Raw genomic sequence first — 22,146 nt, 5'->3', positions numbered from 1 at the left:
ATCCCCTGACCTCAATCCCATAGAGAACTTGTGGGCTGATATCTGAAACATGTTTTTTTGAGGCAAAACCCAAAATTGCAGAAGAACTGTGGAATGTAGCCTAATCATCCTGGACTGTAATACCTGTTCAGAGGTGCCAGAAGTTGGTCGACTCCATGCAACACAGATCTCGGAAACAATTGTAATGCCACTAAATATTCGTTCAGTAATTTAAACTAAAGTGAAACCTCAAACATTTTTAGTTTATAGATACTGTACATTTTTTTAGAAAAATGCTGCACTGCTATTTTTTTGAACAGCCTAATATTCATTTTTCTTAATTTTCTGTAAAGGATTAACACAAACTGGCTACATTTTGTTAATGTTTTGATTTAGAATTGAAAGTGTAGTATTTCAGTGCATTTGCATTCATGGAAATAAAAGTTATTAGAATGATTTTGTGCTTTATTCACTTTTTTAAAATCACTGCTATTTTTTTTTAACACCACTGTACATGTTTGGTATAAACAAATGTCTTCTGACTTCTTACGTTTTTTTTTCCTGTATTGTGTTTGGCTTGAATTTTTAGCAGACGGTTTTAACCAAAGCGACTTTCTGTATTGTGATCATACTCTCTCAGCAATTAAGGGTCAAGGGCCCAACAGTGACAACCTGGCAGTGGTGGGGCTTGAACCAGCAACCTTTTGATTACTAGTCCAGTACCTTAACCACTAGGCTACAACTGCCCAGCTGCCAAGGTTTCAGATAAATTCTCAGGTATTCACAGCTGTGATTTTTGTAATTGTAGTACAAGCCTGAGTCCAGACCTGTTCATTTACATGTATGTAAAACAGATATGCACATGCCCAGTTCAGCTTCAAATGTTCTAACAAATGTACAACACACTACAAAGCGAATCTGTTAATTGCTGTAAACGAACTCTGATACTGAATGATGCTGATTGAGTCTGTGCTTGTGGGCTTCTGGTTTTTTTAAAAAAAATCTTTCTTCAACTATGTTGATATACAATTACAACAGCAGATTTTTTGCTTTGTCTCCTATATAAACATATATGAAGTGTGCAGGGTAATTATGGACATTTGTAAAAATACTCAAGTGCATATATAAATGGCCAAAAACATGGGATATAGGATGAGACATACTATAGTACAACCTATATTTTCTAAGATTAACGTCCCAGCATAAAAATATCCACAAGCATCCTGCTAAAATGATTCAATATAGGACTGAAAGACCAGTAGGCATAAAAATTACTCAGTGTACCAACATTTTTATATTTATTTTTTTTCTTTTCTTCAAGTAATCGCATTCTTGCATGTAATTTCTACTCACGCAAAATAATGTTTTCTTGTGAATACTTTCAACCTTTTCTGGCCAGTCTACACAAACTGGATTTTCCAATCATAATTTCCCTTTCAACACCCCACCCTTAGTTATGGGGTACTTATCCAAAAGCACCTCATCCAAAAACAGACACAAATCTCCCCTATAAAAAGCAGGCAAGGAAAAATAAACTAAATACACAATTCGGCAAAGACTTCTACTCGAGTGCTGGGGTGATCTGTCATTCAAGGTAGAAAGAAATGAAATGCTTTTGTATAGAGTACAACATTAGGCTGTCATGGCACCTCCTAGAGGCTTCATCTAAACTCTTTGCCCTTGGTTTACATGTAAGAAATGGAAAAATAAAAAAGCTTATAAACAAGCCCTCCTCCCTTCCCCGAATTCCCTCACCCTCCTCTGCTTTTCAAGCCCCTCATAGCTCTGTGTGGACATATTTATAAGAATGTATGGATGGCTGTGACAATCCCAGCCAGAATAAGTCTTTGTGCATATAAGAGGGTTCCAATCCAGAGGGTGAGGCCGAGTCCTAGTATTTTACTCCCGGGACAAACTCCTTGGCTTCAGGATTTAAGCTGCTCTTGCGCTGAAAACAGAACAAAGGGGGAGAACTAATGTTAGATATCATTTAGTAAGTTACATTTTACTGGAACATAGCTTGCTACATACTACTGAATACAATATCTGCTTAATACATTTAACAGAGAACATGAAAATAGGACATTGAAATCTTAATCGCATAAATCACATCTCCCTGCTACTGTAACAAACTTCAGCTGTGTGTATACTGTTTAATAACTTTCATGATGCAAAACTGTGCATCTGCTAAATCTATTTCAGATATTTAATTATTATTATTATTTATAAGGATTTTAACTTCATGTTTTACACACTTTTGGTTACATGACAGGACAGGTTGTCGTTTTATTCTTAACGACATGTCAGCTGCTATGGCTGTTATCATGGCTAGCTAATGGTCTTTAAAAGTCAAAGTGGTTGGGACAGAACAGGTAATTACTGGTTACACAAGATTCATCACTTCAAGCTAAATTACATTTTGTATCTCAAGTTCACCTCACTTGCACGTCTTTGGACTGGGGGAAACTGGAACAGACATGGGAAGAACATGCAAATTCCACCCAGAAAGGTCTCAGACCTTCTCTATCTGGGAATTGAACCCAGGGTGTTCTTGCTGTATGGCGACAGTGCTACCCACTTAGCCACCCTCCCCCATTTCAGTTAAAAAAAGATTACAATTTTCAAAGCTACTTTAGCCTCAATTTTCCACAAAAACACACAGCAGCTATTTTTGAGGTCAAATCTATTATTTATTATCAGTTAGATAACATCCAGAACACTACAGCTGTCATGCACCACTATATGACTGTAAACATTACTGAAGCTTGTCAATTTGTCTGCTAAAGCTTAATCTCAGTTTGTGGTAAACTGCACAGTGTGTGCTGCTTCAGGTAGGTAGGCAGGTTGCAAACAGCAAGTAAGCTATTTACTAAGAACTGACCCCAAAATATCAGTTGTTGTAGGTGCAACAGTTTCTAATATACAGATTTAATCATTTTTGCATAGCTGCCAAAATTAGGAAGGTTAGCACTCATCAGGCCAGCTGGCAAAGTGGCCTAGCTGCTGCTTTTGTCAATAATAGAACATGCAGTTAAATGTGCCATTTCGAGGTACCTTTTGATAGATACTAAGTGTATGATTTGAAAGCTTTAAGATCCTGTAACAGTGGTGCCAACATGCCGTGGGCTCAACGCCAGTCTAGACAAACTAAGCTTGTCCAATCTTGTTCAAAGCTTACCACAATCTCTTCTGCATTGTTGTCGTTGTTGATGGACAGACCATTGAGTTGCTGTTGGATCTGTCCTACACCTGGGGTGAGGTCCCTCGCTGGAATAAACCAATCCTGATCTTCTTCATCCAACATCTCTTGAAAACAGCGCTCCAGAAACTCTTGCTCCAACAGCTCTTCCTCTACCTGAAAAAGAATAATAATGAACACACTAATTAAGGTGTACTAAACCATGAAGTACTTGCAGCGATATTCCCACCCTTAACAAAAGTATGGGTGTGTTTGTTTACACTACTGTGGGATGAGAGCATTTTATTCTGTAAAAGAATTGTTCCTCTACCTGTACTAACAGGGTTCCAGCAGATGTGTGTTCTTAGACTGTTGTTGGTTTGTACTTGAGTGAGGAAATGTTTCCCGTTTACTAAGAAAGCACTACTAATCTTATGGATAAGTTAGTTGTATGGATAAGAGCGTCTGCTAAATGCTGTAAATGTAAACAAGATGCTGCCTGTCACCAAATTAAGCATTCAAAATCAAAGCAAAACAACAGGAGCTGAAGACATACTGAAAAATGAGTTCTACAACACCCATACAGGTGCACAAACTTCACTAAACAGACAAATAAGGTTTTTATATTACAAATGCATGTGTGCACAGACCTGCCGGTTGTACTCCTCCTCGTTCTCCATCCACATAAACTCTGCAAATGGGTTGGCGTCTCCCTCTCCATGCCCATTGGCTATAAACTCCTTTCCATCTTTCCCTGGAGCACCACCCCCTGGCGTTTTAGCTACATTGGGTCCATTCATGTCTGTAGGCTCTGAAAATGAAAAAGTAAAAGGACAATCAGGCATAGCAAACACCACTGATGACGACAATCACAGTAACAAACCATTTGCTGTGCCAGTCCAAATTGTACTGTTGCTTTAATTATCCTTGTCTAGAACTCAGTTGGAGTGTACCTGCTGCAATCTGAATTGACATATTTTGGAAAGGCACGAATCTGGGGTCAATAAAGGTCGACAATTAAGACTGCATTGTTAGAACAAAGACCAAGCCATACAGTCCAAGGAACTGTGGATATCTGTAATCAAACTGTGATAGGCATAGATCAGTGCAAAGATATAAACCAATATCCAATGCTTTGAGTGTGCCCAGGACCACCATGGCCTAAACAACTGTGAAATGTAGCAAGCTTGGCTCAACCTTGAACCCTCCTTGAATTGACTGTCCAGCCAAATTGGACATCCAGACAAGAATGTTTTAGGTAAGAAAGAAACCCTCAATCAAATACAATGTGTGCAAAAAAATCACAAATGGGTTGGAGTACTTTCTGAATCCACTGTCAGAATCACTTAAAGAACTAGAAATTTTAATCTGTTCCAAAAGACAAATGCTGAAGATAAAATATTTTGTGTTGCACAAGAGTGCTTTCTGATGCGTTACTAGTATAATCCTTTATTTGAGCACCGAGCAGGCAAGCATTCATCTTTATAAAGCTTTGATTTACTAAAGCATGTATCTTGAAGTACAGCTTCAAGATCAAATCCCTTTTTTAAATAGAAATTCATCATTGTACGGTCAGCAAAAACACATCTGAAATCAATGTGAAGCTTGCAACGTGTCAGTATCCAGAGGGGAAATCTTAGCTCCCAGGTCTAAAGTGAGGCGAAAGTGTGCAGTGTAGGAGGACGGATCAATAACAGAATGTATCAGACAGATAAATGTCACAGTACAGAAGTATCTAGTTGCAGAGTTCTCTGCAATGAATACAGATTTCAAGTACCTTATATGCGCCAGTTAACCTGCACTTGAATCGGCATTGATAATATCTATGAAATAGGCATTCAAAACATAAATCCATGTGTAACGAACAACTCATTACAAGCACTAAACAATCTAATACCATAAACAAAGATGCAGTCTATTTTAAAGATCTCTATTTTAGATAAGTGCAGCTATTATAAGACGATAAGCAGGGGTCTGTCTTTATACTGGAACATGATGCAAAATATCCACATCAATATCCTCATGCTCTCAATTGGAATTGAAGCATCAGCTATTGGAAGTTAATTTATACTGCATTTATCAAACGACTACTGTATGACAAGTTAATGGACTTGTAAGCCAAGTTCTAAGTTTAATGAAACATGAAAATTATGAGACCATCTATGCAGATTAATTTGTAAAGAATCATGACTGTCACAACAAAAAGGACATGTTATTACTTATTCCAACTAACCTACACACTAAACTGTTAATCATGTAAAGCAGCAAAAGTATAGTGTAGAATGGCATTAATGGATTCCTGATGTGCTTTGCAATTTTTTGAAAGAACACACGTCATGGCCACTGTGCTTTTGTTACAGTTAGCCTTTATAAGTAATATTTAGCAACCCCACCCAATGATTACCGTAAACTTTTAATTTCTAGTTTTAAGCAAGAAGAGGAAACAAACATTTCTCTACACACGTTCTTGTGCATTACGCAATGGAGTTTCACAGTGGTGATTATGTTCTGTTAACTTTAAGGGTTTGGTGAAGTGTGATACTAATTTGTGATGGTAATTTGAAGCATTCACCGATTTTCCTAAGGGTTTAGGGTTTGCTCATTTTTTTTTTTTAAATGCATTTTTTCCCGCAATTTTCCTCCCAATCTAGTCATACCCAATTACTAGGGATGTCCCAATCCGATCTCACAGATCGGGATCAAGGCCGATCAAGGCATTTTTAACTGATCGGAAATCGGCTTTACTAATGCCGATCATAACCCGATCTTTTGTTTTACGTCAGCATGTCCGCTGTGTGGAAATACTTTAAACTGGAAAGTGAAACAATTCCAACAGCAGTGTAATGTCTGCACTGCGAGCGTTTCACGAGGCGGTGGGAGCAGAGCTGCGTTCATTACTGTAGAATTTTACTGTTTATATGGTGTGTGAGTCGAGGATCACTCCGGTTTACAAAACAATAACTTTTAATCCGAGTATGAAAACTTCAGGACCATAACATACAGCTTTTACGAGTTTACGTGTTACAAGACTGAACGACATCTCAGTATCAAGCACTCTGATTGGCTTAGTTATGTAACCGAGCGTCGTAGTGATGCACTTGCTTAATAAAGAAATAAATACACGGTATATTCACAAATTGTCGGGAGCATAACACTTTATTAACTTCTTCTGTTCCGAATAGCGGACAGCTAGAGCCGAGCACGCTATCCCATGCACTATGGAAGCCCCAAAGGGTCAAAACACACTCACTTTGCGTAGACCCGTCCATCAAACCATCGTCACAATACAAGCACTTTAAGAACTGGCTTTCCTTCATAACAAAAGAGTGACTTTCCATTTTATTTTGGTATTCAGGTTTTACTGTAATGCTGTTAAGTAACTTATTTGTTTTTTTATATTCAAGTTAAGCTGCTACACCACTTGTGAGTGGAGATTTTTGTTCATTTTTAGTGCATCACTGCATTAAACAGAATTATGTTCTTTGAATATAAAGTTCAAAGTGAAACTGTAATTATCTCACTTCATTTTTACTACAATGCTGCACTAGGTTTGTTTACTTTGATTTTGTAAAAGAACATTAAGCAATAGCTTGGATGCAGGCAATTTTTTTTTCCTACAGCACTGCAGAGCTATTCAGTTGTTAAACATGTACATTGGATTAATTTGAATAACTGTAATGTACTTGAAGTGTGCACTGTGTGAACAGTATTATCTAGTTCTTATCTAGACAATATCTAGAAAATACAAGTATCGGTTTGAGAATCGGTATCGGATCGGGATCAAAATTAAAGATCGGGAACAAAAAAACTTGATCGGGACATCCCTACCAATTACCCAATCACATTTCATTTCCATGTCCAGCTGCTGACCTCCACTCCTAAACAAGGAGAGCTGTAAATTTCACACTCCCCGACTGCTCATATAAAGATCCGTATTATGCACCGATCTCCATTATCCCAGTCTCTATGCAGGCACCATTGATTAGACCATAGGGGCCATTACTGCAGAGGTTATGAGGAATCCCTTCCAGCATTCCCATGCTCAGACAAGCCAATCACTGTTCGTATAGGTTCCCGGGCTGCCGATAGCAAAAACAAGATTTAAACTCGTTGAACAAGTTTGAGATGTCAGCTCTGGTTTGCTTTTTTGTTTTTTTACTTTTACGGCAGTGTGTGTCAGGAGAAGATCTGCCCATTAAGCTTGTGTAGGCCAAGAATCATGCTCTGAAGAGACCTCCGTGAAGCTGGCCCCCCATGTGGTCAGAAATGGAATATAAATATTATTATTCGTTTGTGCTGCGTTTGTGCTGGTTTGTGCCGTAGGAATCATCGTTTGTGCTGGCACCGTTTTAGAGAAATTAAGTATTATATTTTATTACCCGTGACGTCACTCAGCCCCCCATCAGAGCCCAAATTGCACCAAAAGCATCTCATTCGTTTGTGCTGCGTTTGTGCTGGTTTGTGCTGCTAAAAGAAACATTTGTGCTTTTTTAATTCTCAAGTTATTACGCTATAAATATTACACCCGTGACGTCACCAGCCCCCCCATTAACGTCCAAATTGCACCAAAAGCACCTCATTCGTTTGTGCTGCGTTTGTGCTGGTTTGTGCTGCTAAAAGAAATATTTGTGCTGTTTTAATTTTAAAGTTATTACGCTATAAATATTACACCTGTGACATCACCAGCCCCCCATTAACGTCCAAATTGCACCAAAAGCATCTCATTCGTTTGTGCTGCGTTTGTGCTGGTTTGTGCTGCTAAAAGAAATATTTGTGCTGGTTTAATTTTAAAGTTATAAAGCTATAAATATTACACCTGTGACATCACCAGCCCCCCATTAACGTCCAAATTGCATCAAAAGCATCTCATTCGTTTGTGCTGCGTTTGTGCTGGTTTGTGCTGCTAAAAGAAATATTTGTGCTGTTTTAATTTTAAAGTTATAAAGCTATAAATATTACACCCGTGACGTCACCAGCCCCCCATTAACGTCCAAATTGCACCAAAAGCACCTCATTCGTTTGTGCTACGTTTGTGCTGGTTTGTGCTGCTAAAAGAAATATTTGTGCTGTTTTAATTTTAAAGTTATAAAGCTATAAATATTACACCCGTGACGTCACCAGCCCCCCATTAACGTCCAAATTGCATCAAAAGCATCTCATTCGTTTGTGCTGCGTTTGTGCTGGTTTGTGCTGCTAAAAGAAATATTTGTGCTGGTTTAATTCTACAAATATTGGTCCAGTGGCGTCAGTAGGTGTGTGTCAACTTTTGACAGGTAGTGTATTCAGTAGATGTCACTCACCAATGATGAATGCAATACTAATTGAAATGCAAGACACAGAATATCAAGAAGTGGGTTATGTTTAGTATGAATGTAAAAACAGTTACAATTAATTAATTACAAAATTGTTAAAGACAGAACGTAAACATGTGATACAAAATAGAAACATTGTAGGTTAAACAATCTAGTTCACAATTGATGACTGATCATTTTTTTTATGGCATCCAGCCATAAAAGTAAAGACTATCAGTCCTTTGTATAAAATACAACATGTGGTTGAATTTTTGTGTTTTCAGGGGCTGTCATGACGCGATTACAAAAGTCATCATATCGCTCCCAGACAAAGTATGACCTCCTGCAGTAGGCCACATAGTGTCCAAGAGTGTCTTTTGGCCCTGGGAGAAATGCCACAATGCCTCTGAGTGTGAACGAGTCTTTGCTCAGACTAATGTTGATGGGGAATTCACTTAGTGGGAAACTGCATTCTGCTGCTGTTTCAATGTACAGTGCTGGACCACTTGCATAACTGTGCGTGACCAAACCATTGCACATAAATTTCAGTGCTGATGGATGTTCTGTTTTTAAACTGTCTGGACACTTTTCAGGAGACTTCAGTGGCTGAAGACATTTTGATGGCTCCAGCCTCAGACCTGCTTCAAGTGCAGCCTGAAGCCCTCTCATTCCTTCTGTATTTAAAATATCGACATTGACTGGAATCAGAGGAATTTCTCTTGAGCGTACCAAACTACGGCTGCAGTATGGAGAGGAGCACTGACTTTTGCTTGTGACACTTGGCGTATGCTTCATTGTTGAGGTGATAAAGTGAGCGATGTTGCATTCTGCATTTACCTGCTCCACACCTGACTTAAGTTGAACAGAGTTAAATATGTCTAACAACAATTTTGCCCTCTGTTTGTACACACCCTGTTGTACTCCTCTTATGGTTGTGGTCTTAACCAAATTGAACAATTCAACATTGTCTTGCTGTTCAGTTACATAGGAGCTAAAATTTTCACTGTCACAGAAGGCACAGCAGAGACACTGGCAGAAGGAGTCAAAGGCACAGGTATTGATCACGCTCACAAGTGTTTTGTCTACTTTAATGGGCTGTTTTGCAGAGTAATTGCCATTTTTTAAAACACCAATTTGGGTTCTTTGTTTTTTAAGAGATGAATCAACATGTAGCCACTCTGGACAGTGTACAAGGTATGATGATTTTCTCTTTTTCAATGGCAGACCAAGGCCTCTCCAATTTTCAATCGGAGACTCCTGTTCCATTAAGTCTTCTGTAGACTGCTGTATTTGTTTGTTCTCCTGAATCAACTGATCTTTCATGTTTGCAGGATGTCCACATTCATTTGACTTTGATATTGTTTTCTCATTATTTGCAGATGTGGCTGCTGAAGAAAGTCTCATGGTCCCTTCAATGAACCCAAGGTGTCGAGTGATGAAGCGGTCTACTCGAATTGGCAAACTTTCATGTTTGAAGAGGCCGTACTTCAAATTTTTGAATTCAGCTTCAGCATGGGCAGAGCTTGCTGTGATGCTGTCACTTTTGAAAAGTGGAACCATTACACCTGTCCAGAGAGGTAGATAAGAACCTAGTCTTATTAGATGGGGAATAAATTCTGGAAGAAAATGTAAATTATCCCGATCACCGTCGTGAACAGCCAGAATCTTGCTTTCCTCGCAGATGTCAATCACCCACTTCTTAACATCAGTGGTACATTCTGTCACAGGCTCCTGAGTCTTCACTGTGTCCAGACTGTCATCAGTGCATGTGAGTGGATCGTATCCATCAGCAATTCTTTTTTTCAGATTTGTTTTGCAAATCTCTGAGATGACAGGCATGCCCTTTTTGTCATTACCCTCAGACTCACTCAGTGCAACAATTGCAATAGAGTGTATGAGCTGCCTTGCATCCTGGATTGTCACAGACTGAAGAAGCTGTGCCATGGCTCTTAGATAAAAATCTTTAACCCGCCTTGCTTTCTTATGGAGACATTCCCATTGACTAATCATCTTTATGCAGTGTGCAACATCTACTCTGATGAAGCAAGGAGGCAGTTTTGTTGACTTCCAGCTGTTTAGTACACCAAAACACTCATTTATATAGGTCTTCAAATCAGAGTAAGGAGTAAAGGCCTTAACAAGACCACCCAGCAATGCAAGGGAGAAATCAGAAACAACTTCTTTTGGTACAGATGCTCCTGCTCTTAGCCATTCAGAGAGCCAGTTTGATATGGCATTAATGTCATGCCGCTCAGACAGCATTTGCACCACTGGGATATGAACAGAAGTATCTCCATGTGAGGACAGAACTCCTTGATACAAAAATATATGTCCTGATGTTTCTGTTGGTCTAGTGAGCCTTTTGACTACTGTACCTGTAGCATCAAAACTTACACTTGAACCTTGAGTCTTTACTAATGTTTTGTAGACTAGTAGTTGAGAGGGGGTCCAATAATGGCAAAAAAATTTGTCAAGGCCTATGTCATGAATACTGCCCCTATGAGGCACACTGTATTTTATCAGATGAAGGGAAAGGATGGGGTCTTTGTGTCCTAACTCCTTATCCCCTCTCTCTTGTTTTGCTTTTCTTAATGTATTCAGGCTTGGTAGGTGGCTAGGCTCTGGGTCACCGAGTGCCATTATTTTGTAAGCCTCTGCGGCTCGCCACACATGTGGCAGTTTTTTACCCTCCCAGAGTTCTTTAGAGACCTGCAGTCTTTTCTCTCCAGATAGCATGCGTTTTGCCTTCCCAGTATGAAGACTTTCATCAATGTTATCTATTCTGCATTTTAGCACTGCTGGTGTGCTCACCTCTGGTAGACTTTCACTGGAAATGCACAATTTTGCATTGCACTCAGTACAGTGGCCAGCGATGTCAATGCACTTAGATGCACTCTGTGGGTACACTTTTGCTCTTTTAAATCTAAGTGTGCAGGCTAATTTGGTCATGTTCCAGATCTTTTCATTTAGGACATTAGACCATGTGCCATGTTTCAAGATGGTGTAAGTTCTTTCATTTGACTGTGCAGCTTTGTTCTTGTAGACTGCTTCTTCTTGCCAGATGTCAGTCCACTCTTGAAAGGGGATGGTAAGTTCAAAGTTGATGTTATTTGTCTTTTGTGTGGAATGTTTATCAGAATCAGAGCTGTCACTGTCCTCATTTACCTGTATACCTAGGCTTTGCCAAATGTTGTGTCGATCCATCTTGACGAATGTGTACAAGCTTTTAGGAGTCATTTTTCCACCAAGCTGTTCACTAAGTTCTGTCCACACCTTTTCAGAGGGGTGGGCAATACACTGTGCTCTGACAATTGTATCCCTAGCAGCTTGGATGAGTTTTATGACATCATCCTTGTTACAAATTGGCAGCTTCGGCATCTATGTAAAAGAACATCAGTTATTTTTGATGCAATCATTTTCAGGTTTTTTTTTGTTCCACGTGTCTATTAATATATATGTACAGCATATGTTTGTTTTATATTTTTCACAGAACTGTCCAGTCTTGTTTTAAATGTCATTAATATGATTTAAATTCTCACAGGACTATTACAGGGTTTTATTAGAAGCAATAAATTACCTTGAAATGAGAATTATGTGTTTGTGTTATAAAAACACTTTCCTTTTTTGTCAACAGTCGCCTGAGGAGAGGACAAAAGAAAAGTATGCTCAGACCCTCAAACGTGACAATGAACTTTTTGTTGCTGGGACAATGTTCTTTTTTTTTTTTTTTTTCTTTTTTTTTATTAAATAAAGGTTGCATAAAAAAATTTTTTTTATCATGCCTTGGATTGTTGAAGCCCAATTTACTGGCCAGTGAGCATAATTAAAATGTAGGTATTCATAATGTGGTAATGTGGTGTATAGTGGAGCAGAATGACATTCTGCCAGGGTTTTGGTGCAGCATGCTATCTAGTGAAAGGGTACAAAGTAAAGTACAAAATGAATGAGTGCAGTGTTATTAGACAAGACAGTGCATCTTAATACAATAAATATGCAGGGCAGCATGGTGGAAAGTATAAATGTGTAATCTATGAAGATGTGTGAAGACCTAACAGAACTGACAGCAAGTTGCACAGGGAAACAGATGGATAAATAAGTATAACCTGAATGACTAATATGACGTTATATGGTGAGGGTTATATATTTTTGTGTTTTGTAAGTGGATGCTGCAGTAAATTTTTGCTAACAATGTTAATGATCTAAGGATATTACTTCTTTCTAGTGTCATTACAGTGATACACATATGGGAATACATTGCCCCAAGCAATGACCATGAAAACTTGATAAATTTCCCACAGCAAACAATTTGCTGATCCCCATTAAACTGCATGACAAATCAAACATACATTGCATTTTTCATATAATATTTTCTGTATTTTATCACTGATGTTGAGTCTACTAGAGACTTTTCATTAAGTGACAAAGTCTAAAATCTTGAAAATAGGTTATGTTACTGTTATTTTAGTTATATTTTTACCTGGAAAAGAAATTTTGGGGGTTGGGAAGAACTGCTGTCTGAAAATGACTGCTTACAGTCAACAGGTCCCCACCCCTTTTCTGCATCTCGGACTGGGGTCCACATGGAAACATGGCTTAAAATAAAGATTCCCCTCATAAAGAAGTCACATAGAGAGAATAGGTTTATCACATAAGTTTTGACATTAAAATTATTGATGGTGGTGAATTATTGAAGTGTCATCACTTTACATATTATTTAGCCTATAACTCGAGAATTAAAACAGCACAAATATTTCTTTTAGCAGCACAAACCAGCACAAACGCAGCACAAACGAATGAGGTGCTTTTGATGCAATTTGGACGTTAATGGGGGGCTGGTGACGTCACGGGTGTAATATTTATAGCGTAATAACTTGAGAATTAAAACAGCACAAATGTTTCTTTTAGCAGCACAAACCAGCACAAACGCAGCACAAACGAATGAGGTGCTTTTGGTGCAATTTGGACGTTAATGGGGGGCTGGTGACGTCACGGGTGTAATATTTATAGCGTAATAACTTGAGAATTAAAACAGCACAAATGTTTCTTTTAGCAGCACAAACCAGCACAAACGCAGCACAAACGAATTAAAGGGTTTTGGTGCAATTTGGACGTTAATGGGGGGGCTGGTGACGTCACGGGTGTAATATTTATAGCTTTATAACTTTAAAATTAAACCAGCACAAATATTTCTTTTAGCAGCACAAACCAGCACAAACGTAGCACAAACGAATTAAAGGGTTTTGGTGCAATTTGGACGTTAATGGGGGGCTGGTGATGTCACAGGTGTAATATTTATAGCTTTATAACTTTAAAATTAAACCAGCACAAATATTTCTTTTAGCAGCACAAACCAGCACAAACGTAGCACAAACGAATTAAAGGGTTTTGGTGCAATTTGGACGTTAATGGGGGGCTGGTGATGTCACAGGTGTAATATTTATAGCTTTATAACTTTAAAATTAAACCAGCACAAATATTTCTTTTAGTAGCACAAACCAGCACAAACGTAGCACAAACGAATGAGGTGCTTTTGGTGCAATTTGGACGTTAATGGGGGGCTGGTGATGTCACAGGTGTAATATTTATAGCTTTATAACTTTAAAATTAAACCAGCACAAATATTTCTTTTAGTAGCACAAACCAGCACAAACGTAGCACAAACGAATGAGATGCTTTTGGTGCAATTTGGACGTTAATGGGGGGCTGGTGATGTCACAGGTGTAATATTTATAGCTTTATAACTTTAAAATTAAACCAGCACAAATATTTCTTTTAGCAGCACAAACCAGCACAAACGAATGAGATGCTTTTGGTGCAATTTGGACGTTAATGGGGGGGCTGGTGACGTCACGGGTGTAATATTTATAGCGTAATAACTTGAGAATTAAAAAAGCACAAATGTTTCTTTTAGCAGCACAAACCAGCACAAACGCAGCACAAACGAACGAGGTGGTTTTGGTGCAATTTGGACGTTAATGGGGGGCTGGTGACGTCACATGTGTAATATTTATAGCTTTATAACTTTAAAATGAAAAAAGCACAAATGTTTCTTTTAGCAGCACAAACCAGCACAAACGCAGCACAAACGAATGAGATGCTTTTGGTGCAATTTGGACGTTAATGGGGGGGCTGGTGACGTCACGGGTGTAATATTTATAGCGTAATAACTTGAGAATTAAAAAAGCACAAATGTTTCTTTTAGCAGCACAAACCAGCACAAACGCAGCACAAACGAACGAGGTGGTTTTGGTGCAATTTGGACGTTAATGGGGGGCTGGTGACGTCACATGTGTAATATTTATAGCTTTATAACTTTAAAATGAAAAAAGCACAAATGTTTCTTTTAGCAGCACAAACCAGCACAAACGCAGCACAAACGAATGAGATGCTTTTGGTGCAATTTGGGCTCTGATGGGGGGCTGAGTGACGTCACGGGTAATAAAATATAATACTTAATTTCTCTAAAACGGTGCCAGCACAAACGATGATTCCTACGGCACAAACCAGCACAAACGCAGCACAAACGAATAATAATATTTATATTCCATTTCTGACCACATGGGGGGCCAGCTTCACGGAGGTTCTGAAGAGCCGTCAATAGATGACTGACATCTACATCTGGGTTTAACTGCTACAAAATCACACATTAAGATAAACTAAAAACTTGATCTGTTTTCAAAATGATTAAATGTTCACTTAAACAAAATACAAAAAGAAAACAAACTGATTCTATTACCTAAAAAAATATTATTTGCCCATATAAGGTCTGGATTATGCTCTTATGATGTATGGCAGAGCTACACAGAGCAAACACTATGCTAATACAATCGGGCACATTAAAGTGTCAGAGTCGAACATGATAGAAGAACAGCTCCTAATTGAAACCAGAATTTTGAACAACAAATGTAAGCTAGGTCAGTCATCCATCATTTCTGCAGTCAAAGGCATGGCCAACACTATTATAATAAAAATGCAAACAATATGCTTCTATAATAACAGCACTTGATAGCAGGGCAAAAAATTTTACAGCACACAAGATCAAATCAGAATAGCACCATGTACCCATCTGTCTTGCATGTTAGTGTGTTTACATGCACTCTAATCAGATTACTGCAAGAAATCAAATAAGGATAATCTGATGACTTGGTTTACGTACACTTCCGTATGTGAGGATCCTGAGCACCTGAAGTAAAGCTGCTGACTATTCAGTAAAGTGGACGAAATTTGGACATATAGAAAAAATACTAATTTAGAGACACGGCTCATGTCATTCATGTCTATAGTGGCCTTAATCATTTTAAGATAACCAAAGTAAGTCTTTACATTATCATTTAAACTGCCATATTACCACCCAAACCTAATCAGATTATTACTGTGCATGTGTTGTATTTTGTATTTATTTGATTATGCATATACAGTATTAGTATGAGAATCTGTGCAACAAACCACATCCCATCATTCCAAACGATACAGGCTGTCCCTTAATCAGCACATTACCTTCTAAGTTCTTGGCTAATTGCCTTAGTGCCAAAGGTCTGTGAAAGAAAGGAACAAAGTACCAATGTTCTTGGGAGTTTTTTTTTTATTCTTTGACAAAAGTTTGGCAAAAGTGGCTGTTCCCTTCTATGAGCTACAACCCTTATTATGATAGTGGTCACTGAGGATGCATAAAATATTTAAATATTCTCTTTTAAGAGACAGTAAAGGGGTCAACATTTGAAACAGAGAAATAACAAATTTTTGCATGGCCACGTGTGTCTGATACATTAGAGCTATCATTTTCCCTGTATTTTTTTTCTTCACTTCCTATTTCTCCTGACCATATCTCCATACATCATGACATATCCGATTCATAGTAAAGACGCTGCACTTTTGCCTTGCAAAAAATCTATCAAACTGCAAAAAAGTTGGGACAGAGGCAATAAGAGTAAAGGTTTATAGAATATTAAAGTTACAGTGTTCCACAATAAGCAGGTGAATTGGTAACACATGAGAGAATCATGATTGGATATAAAGGGATCAGTCTTTACACACACTGATGGTCATGGCTTCAGGAAAGATTTGACAATCGGATCAAAAACATTTCTTAATGCAAAACTGCAAATAATGCAACCTGAAACTATTACACAAAGTGAATGCTGTACATCAGTTCTGTGCAGAAACACCTTATAGTTCTCTGGGACTGAGCTCATCTCAGATGGTCAAAAGAACAGTGGAAACTTGCTGTTGTCAAATAAGTCCATGCTTGCTTAAGAAAGGTTTTCTGTGCTGAAGATGAAAAGGACCACCAGACTGTTAATCGGTGAAAGGTGCAAAAGCCAACACCAGACATGGCATGGGGGGTGCATCAGTGCCCAGGACATGGGTGACTTGCATATGTGTGAAGGTACCATTGACACAAAGGGGTGAATTAGGATGAGAGAGACACATGCTGCCATCAAGGGAATGTCTTTTCCTGGAAAGTCTATGATTATTTCAGCAAGACAGTCTCAGGCCTATGTGCAACAACCATAGACAATGAATGCATGTGATTGACTGGCCTGCCTGCAGTTCATATCTGTCTCCAATTGAAAATGTAACAGCATAAATAGGAGAATCAGACAACAGTGACCACCTACTGTTGAGCAGCTGAAGACTTGTATCAAGCAAGTATGGAAAAAAGTCCTCAGTACCAAAACTAAAACTGTCCTGTGCTGTGGGCATCAAACTCTAAATGTGTTATATTAACAATACAATGACGTTATTAAGTGAAAATATTGTAATTTGCTTCTACTTATCAGTTAAAGATTCAAAAGAAAAAACAAATCAACATCTTAACTTTACTGCATCTGGATTTTAATGCCATGTTTAACACGTGGGTCATTTTATGGAATGATCAGTATTATGTTCGAGTCTGCTTATTGTATCTTTTCTTTATATTGTGGGTCCATTTTATATTTTCATTTTTCATAACTGGGAGGTGATCGAATAGGTAGTTATCCAAACAATTCTGGAGATATGCTTGCCTACCGGGGTGAATCAGATAGAATAGAATGCCTTTATGTGTCATATATACAGTGTATCACAAAAGTGAGTACACCCCTCACATTTCTGCAAATATTTTATTATATCTTTTCATGAGACAACACTATAGACATGAAACTTGGATATAACTTAGAGTAGTCAGTGTACAACTTGTATAGCAGTGTAGATTTACTGTCTTCTGAAAATAACTCAACACACAGCCATTAATGTCTAAATGGCTGGCAACATAAGTGAGTACACCCCACAGTGAACATGTCCAAATTGTGCCCAAAGTGTCAATATTTTGTGTGACCACCATTATTATCCAGCACTGCCTTAACCCTCCTGGGCATGGAATTCACCAGAGCTGCACAGGTTGCTACTGGAATCCTCTTCCACTCCTCCATGATGACATCACGGAGCTGGTGGATGTTAAGACACCTTGAACTCCTCCACCTTCCACTTGAGGATGCGCCACAGGTGCTCAATTGGGTTTAGTCCATCACCTTTACCTTCAGCTTCCTCAGCAAGGCAGTTGTCATCTTGGAGGTTGTGTTTGGGGTCGTTATCCTGTTGGAAAACTGCCATGAGGCCCAGTTTTCGAAGGGAGGGGATCATGCTCTGTTTCAGAATGTCACAGTACATGTTGGAATTCATGTTTCCCTCAATGAACTGCAGCTCCCCAGTGCCAGCAACACTCATGCAGCCCAAGACCATGATGCTACCACCACCATGCTTGACTGTAGGCAAGATACAGTTGTCTTGGTACTTCTCACCAGGGCGCCGCCACACATGCTGGACACCATCTGAGCCAAACAAGTTTATCTTGGTTTCGTCAGACCACAGGGCATTCCAGTAATCCATGTTCTTGGACTGCTTGTCTTCAGCAAACTGTTTGCGGGCTTTCTTGTGCGTCAGCTTCCTTCTGGGATGACGACCATGCAGACCGAGTTGATGCAGTGTGCGGCGTATGGTCTGAGCACTGACAGGCTGACCTCCCACGTCTTCAACCTCTGCAGCAATGCTGGCAGCACTCATGTGTCTATTTTTTAAAGCCAACCTCTGGATATGACACCGAACACGTGGACTCAACTTCTTTGGTCGACCCTGGCGAAGCCTGTTCCGAGTGGAACCTGTCCTGGAAAACCGCTGTATGACCTTGGCCACCATGCTGTAGCTCAGTTTCAGGGTGTTAGCAATCTTCTTATAGCCCAGGCCATCTTTGTGGAGAGCAACAATTCTATTTCTCACATCCTCAGAGAGTTCTTTGCCATGAGGTGCCATGTTGAATATCCAGTGGCCAGTATGAGAGAATTGTACCCAAAACACCAAATTTAACAGCCCTGCTCCCCATTTACACCTGGGACCTTGACACATGACACCAGGGAGGGACAACGACACATTTGGGCACAATTTGGACATGTTCACTGTGGGGTGTACTCACTTATGTTGCCAGCCATTTAGACATTAATGGCTGTGTGTTGAGTTATTTTCAGAAGACAGTAAATCTACACTGCTATACAAGTTGTACACTGACTACTCTAAGTTATATCCAAGTTTCATGTCTATAGTGTTGTCCCATGAAAAGATATAATGAAATATTTGCAGAAATGTGAGGGGTGTACTCACTTTTGTGATACACTGTACATACATCAGCCATAACATTAAAACCACCTCCTTGTTTCTACACTCACTGTCCATGTTATCAGCTCCACTTACCATATAGAAGCACTTTCTAGTTCTACAATTACTGACTGTAGTCCATCTGTTTCTATGAATGCTTTGTTAGCCCCCTTTCATGCTGTTCTCCAATGGTCAGGACTCTCCCAAAATCACTACAGATTAGCTATTATTTGGGTGGTGGGTCATTCTCAGCACTGCAGTGACAGTGAGGTGTTTAAAACCTCAATCAGCGCTGCTGTGTCTTATCCACTCATACCAGCACAACACACACTAACACACCACCACCATGTCAGTGTCACTGCAGTGCTTAGAATCATCCACCACCTAAATAATACCTGCGCTGTGGTGGTTGAAGAACAGGGTGAAAGCAGGCTAAAAAGGTATGTAGAGAAATAGATGGACTACAATCAGTAATTGTAGAACTACAAAGCTGATAAAAGGCACAGTGAGTGTAGAAACCAGGAGATGGTACACGTGTACAGTACAAAAAATTCTCTCTTCACATATCCCAGCTTGTTTGGAAGCTGGGGTCAGAGCGCAGGGTCAGCCATTGCATGGCACCCCTGGAGCAGACAGGGTTAAGGGTCTTGCTCAAGGGTCCAACAGTGACTGCATGGCAGAGCTGGGATTCAAACCCAACCTTTCAATTGATAGCCCCAAGCTCTACCCACCTGGCTGCCATTGTCCCAGCTCAAAAGCATCTACCAAAAGTACAAAAATAAAAAATAAAACACAACAAAAAGCATCAAGTAATGAATTTTAAGATGAAACGTGTCACCTTCTGTACAAACAATGCACGGTTTAGTTGGCCCTCTGAGGAATACAGAGTTACATCTTAGCAGATCTATCTGCTTTGTTCCATACATGGAGCACCATGTTTTAAAGTACCACGGTGTGGTGATGTTGCCATATTGCCTACCTGAACAACTGGCTTTTTGGGCACCCATTACAGACAACACCACATGTTAGATAACGAAATTGCTTAAGCGTCTCACGGATGTCCATTTTTAGTTAGCAACCAAGAAACTGGAGCGAAATGAATAAAGCAAAGGAAGTCGACATGACACAATGTATGGACAAATGTAGCTCGTCTGTGCTAGCAAACCAAACAGCATATGTAGGCCACTTCTAAAACACAATGAGTCTTAAATTTGGGTAAAACACGCCCGAAAGTACTGAAACGCATGGTGTGGTCTGGTTGGTAAAGTAAAAGTTGTATTTTTCCTTTGCATTAAAAATGGCCACGTTTAGGTTTGTAATCCTGCATGGCGAAGAAAACACGTCTCACCAAAACAAAGAGCACGCCACGAACGGATTGTGTTACAGTTTCCTGTCTGCTGAAGGACACTCTTGCGGTTATTTGTTCGTGTTAAAGAGTTACTTCTAGTCGAAACTGCATATTTTACGCTACTTAGAAGAAAAATATGAACAAATACACGCAATTTTTGTTTCATTTAAACCGGGTCAAATATGGAGCGTCTTTAAAAGGCAAGGAAGCGCGAGGGGGTGCACACATGCTCTGAACACACAATAAAGGTAAACTGTATGACAAAACAGCCACTCTGCAGAACTAAAAGCAGCAGAAATAAATGCAAAATAATATATAAATGTGCATATTTGCATTACCTATGAACAAAAGTAGCTCTATCAAAGCAAATTAGAACAATGCATTAACCCAATGCATGTACATACATGCACTGCATATTCCTCTGTATATCTGTACCCCATATTATAACCCTTCAGTGACAAAATGCAAAATAGCATTTTAGTGCATGTAGATTTTACGTCACTAAACATGCCATACAGAAAGGGTGCACAATGATTTAGTTACTAAAGTCCAAACCGAAGCTCGAAAATATTCCCTAGATTAACGTGGGAACGCTAAATATACCAGAAACACCACAGAAAACATTTTAAAGTACCTGGCATGGCGTGCACTCGACTGTGGTCCGTCAAAATCTACAAATATACCTAGCACAAACCACTGAAAGGTAATCCTCTCTCTCGCGAGGTAGTTCACTAAGCTAACTGCTGTTGGCTAAATACATTAGAGACACGCTGGTCATGTGTTCACCGTTTAAACAAACATAAAGCCCCCGCCTCCGTTTGTCCGCGCACGCGCGCCACTCAGCCCCCGAATACACCGAGCCGTGTACCAAATGGCTCCATCTATTTCACACACTTGTGCACTACACAATGTAGTGTACACTCTCTCACTCACTCACTTTCTTAACCGCTTATCCACTCATCCCGGGTCGCCGGGGTGCTGGAGCCTATCCCAGCTTTTCAATGGGCGCAAGGCACACAGTAACACACTGGACGGGGCCGCCAGTCCATTGAAGGGCAGACACACATACACACACATACACACATTCACCTACAGGGCAATTCAGTGTCTCCAATTAACCTTACTCGCATGTTTTTGGACTGTGGGAGGAAACCCACGCAGACACTGGGAGAACATGCAAACTCCGCACAGATAAGACCCGGACCGCCTGCCTGGGGATCGAACCCAGGACCTTCTTGCTGTGAGGCGACAGTGCTACCCACCGAGCCACGTACCTACAAGCATACAGTTAAAGTGAAATTTATTTATTTGGATTTTAACGTCATGTTTTACACGGTGGTTAAGTGGGTAGCACTGTCGCCTCACAGCAAGAAGGTCCTGGGTTCGATCCCCAGGTGAGGCGGTCTGGGTCCTTTCTGTGTAGTTTGCATGTTCTCCCCGTGTCCGTGTGGGTTTCAGAAGATAGAAGAAGATATACTTTATTTGTCATATATACATATACAGGTGTACAGTACAATGAAATTCTTTCTTCGCATATCCCAGCTTGTTTGGAAGCTGGGGTTAGAGCGCAGGGTCAGCACCCCAGAGCGCCGTAAGGTGGCTGACCCTGCGCCACCCTGGTTAAGGGCCTTGCTCAAGGACCCAACAGTGGATGCATAGCAGAGCCTGGATTTGAATCCCCAATCTTCCGGTTGATAGCCCAAAGCTCTACCCACTAGGCTACC

The 22,146-nt window shown here is 39.7% G+C and overlaps 1 protein-coding gene and 1 long non-coding RNA gene across 3 annotated transcripts; one reads left to right on the top strand and one right to left on the bottom strand.

Annotated features, from left to right (window-relative positions):
• Window positions 1-1,260: 1,260 nt before the first annotated feature.
• Window positions 1,261-21,192, bottom strand: LOC134312360 (polyadenylate-binding protein-interacting protein 2B-like). Of its 2 annotated transcripts, none has more exons than XM_062994247.1 (4): window positions 21,057-21,192; window positions 3,808-3,968; window positions 3,158-3,334; window positions 1,261-1,927 (listed from the first exon to the last, which is right to left on the bottom strand). In XM_062994247.1, the coding sequence occupies exons 1-4, from the start codon at window positions 21,061-21,063 to the stop codon at window positions 1,871-1,873; spliced, it is 402 nt and encodes a 133-aa protein (XP_062850317.1). In that variant the 5' UTR covers window positions 21,064-21,192; the 3' UTR covers window positions 1,261-1,870. The 2 variants fall into 2 exon arrangements, with proteins under 2 accessions (XP_062850317.1, XP_062850316.1); XM_062994246.1 differs by lacking the exon at window positions 21,057-21,192 and adding an exon at window positions 20,054-20,115.
• LOC134312361 (uncharacterized) lies at window positions 10,241-12,215 on the top strand. The gene is made up of 2 exons (XR_010011537.1): window positions 10,241-11,536; window positions 12,083-12,215. It is a non-coding gene; the product is annotated as an uncharacterized LOC134312361 (long non-coding RNA).
• Window positions 21,193-22,146: the final 954 nt, after the last annotated feature.

This window comes from Trichomycterus rosablanca, chromosome 4 (assembly GCF_030014385.1).
Source record: "Trichomycterus rosablanca isolate fTriRos1 chromosome 4, fTriRos1.hap1, whole genome shotgun sequence".
Classification (NCBI taxonomy): domain Eukaryota; kingdom Metazoa; phylum Chordata; class Actinopteri; order Siluriformes; family Trichomycteridae; genus Trichomycterus; species Trichomycterus rosablanca.
This window is presented reverse-complemented; position numbering and strand designations above follow the sequence as displayed.

What these genes read in the sequence shown, in the direction of transcription:
- LOC134312360 (XM_062994246.1), bottom strand. Translation starts at nt 20,081, where the DNA reads ATGGGTGCCCAAAAAGCCAGTTGTTCAG. An exon ending in AGGAGGAGTACAACCGGCAG is followed by an intron (nt 3,335 to 3,807) that starts GTCTGTGCACAC and finishes ATTCTTTTTCAG; the next exon opens with GTAGAGGAAGAGCTGTTGGA. An exon ending in ACAATGCAGAAGAGATTGTG is followed by an intron (nt 1,928 to 3,157) that starts GTAAGCTTTGAA and finishes TTCTGTTTTCAG; the next exon opens with CGCAAGAGCAGCTTAAATCC.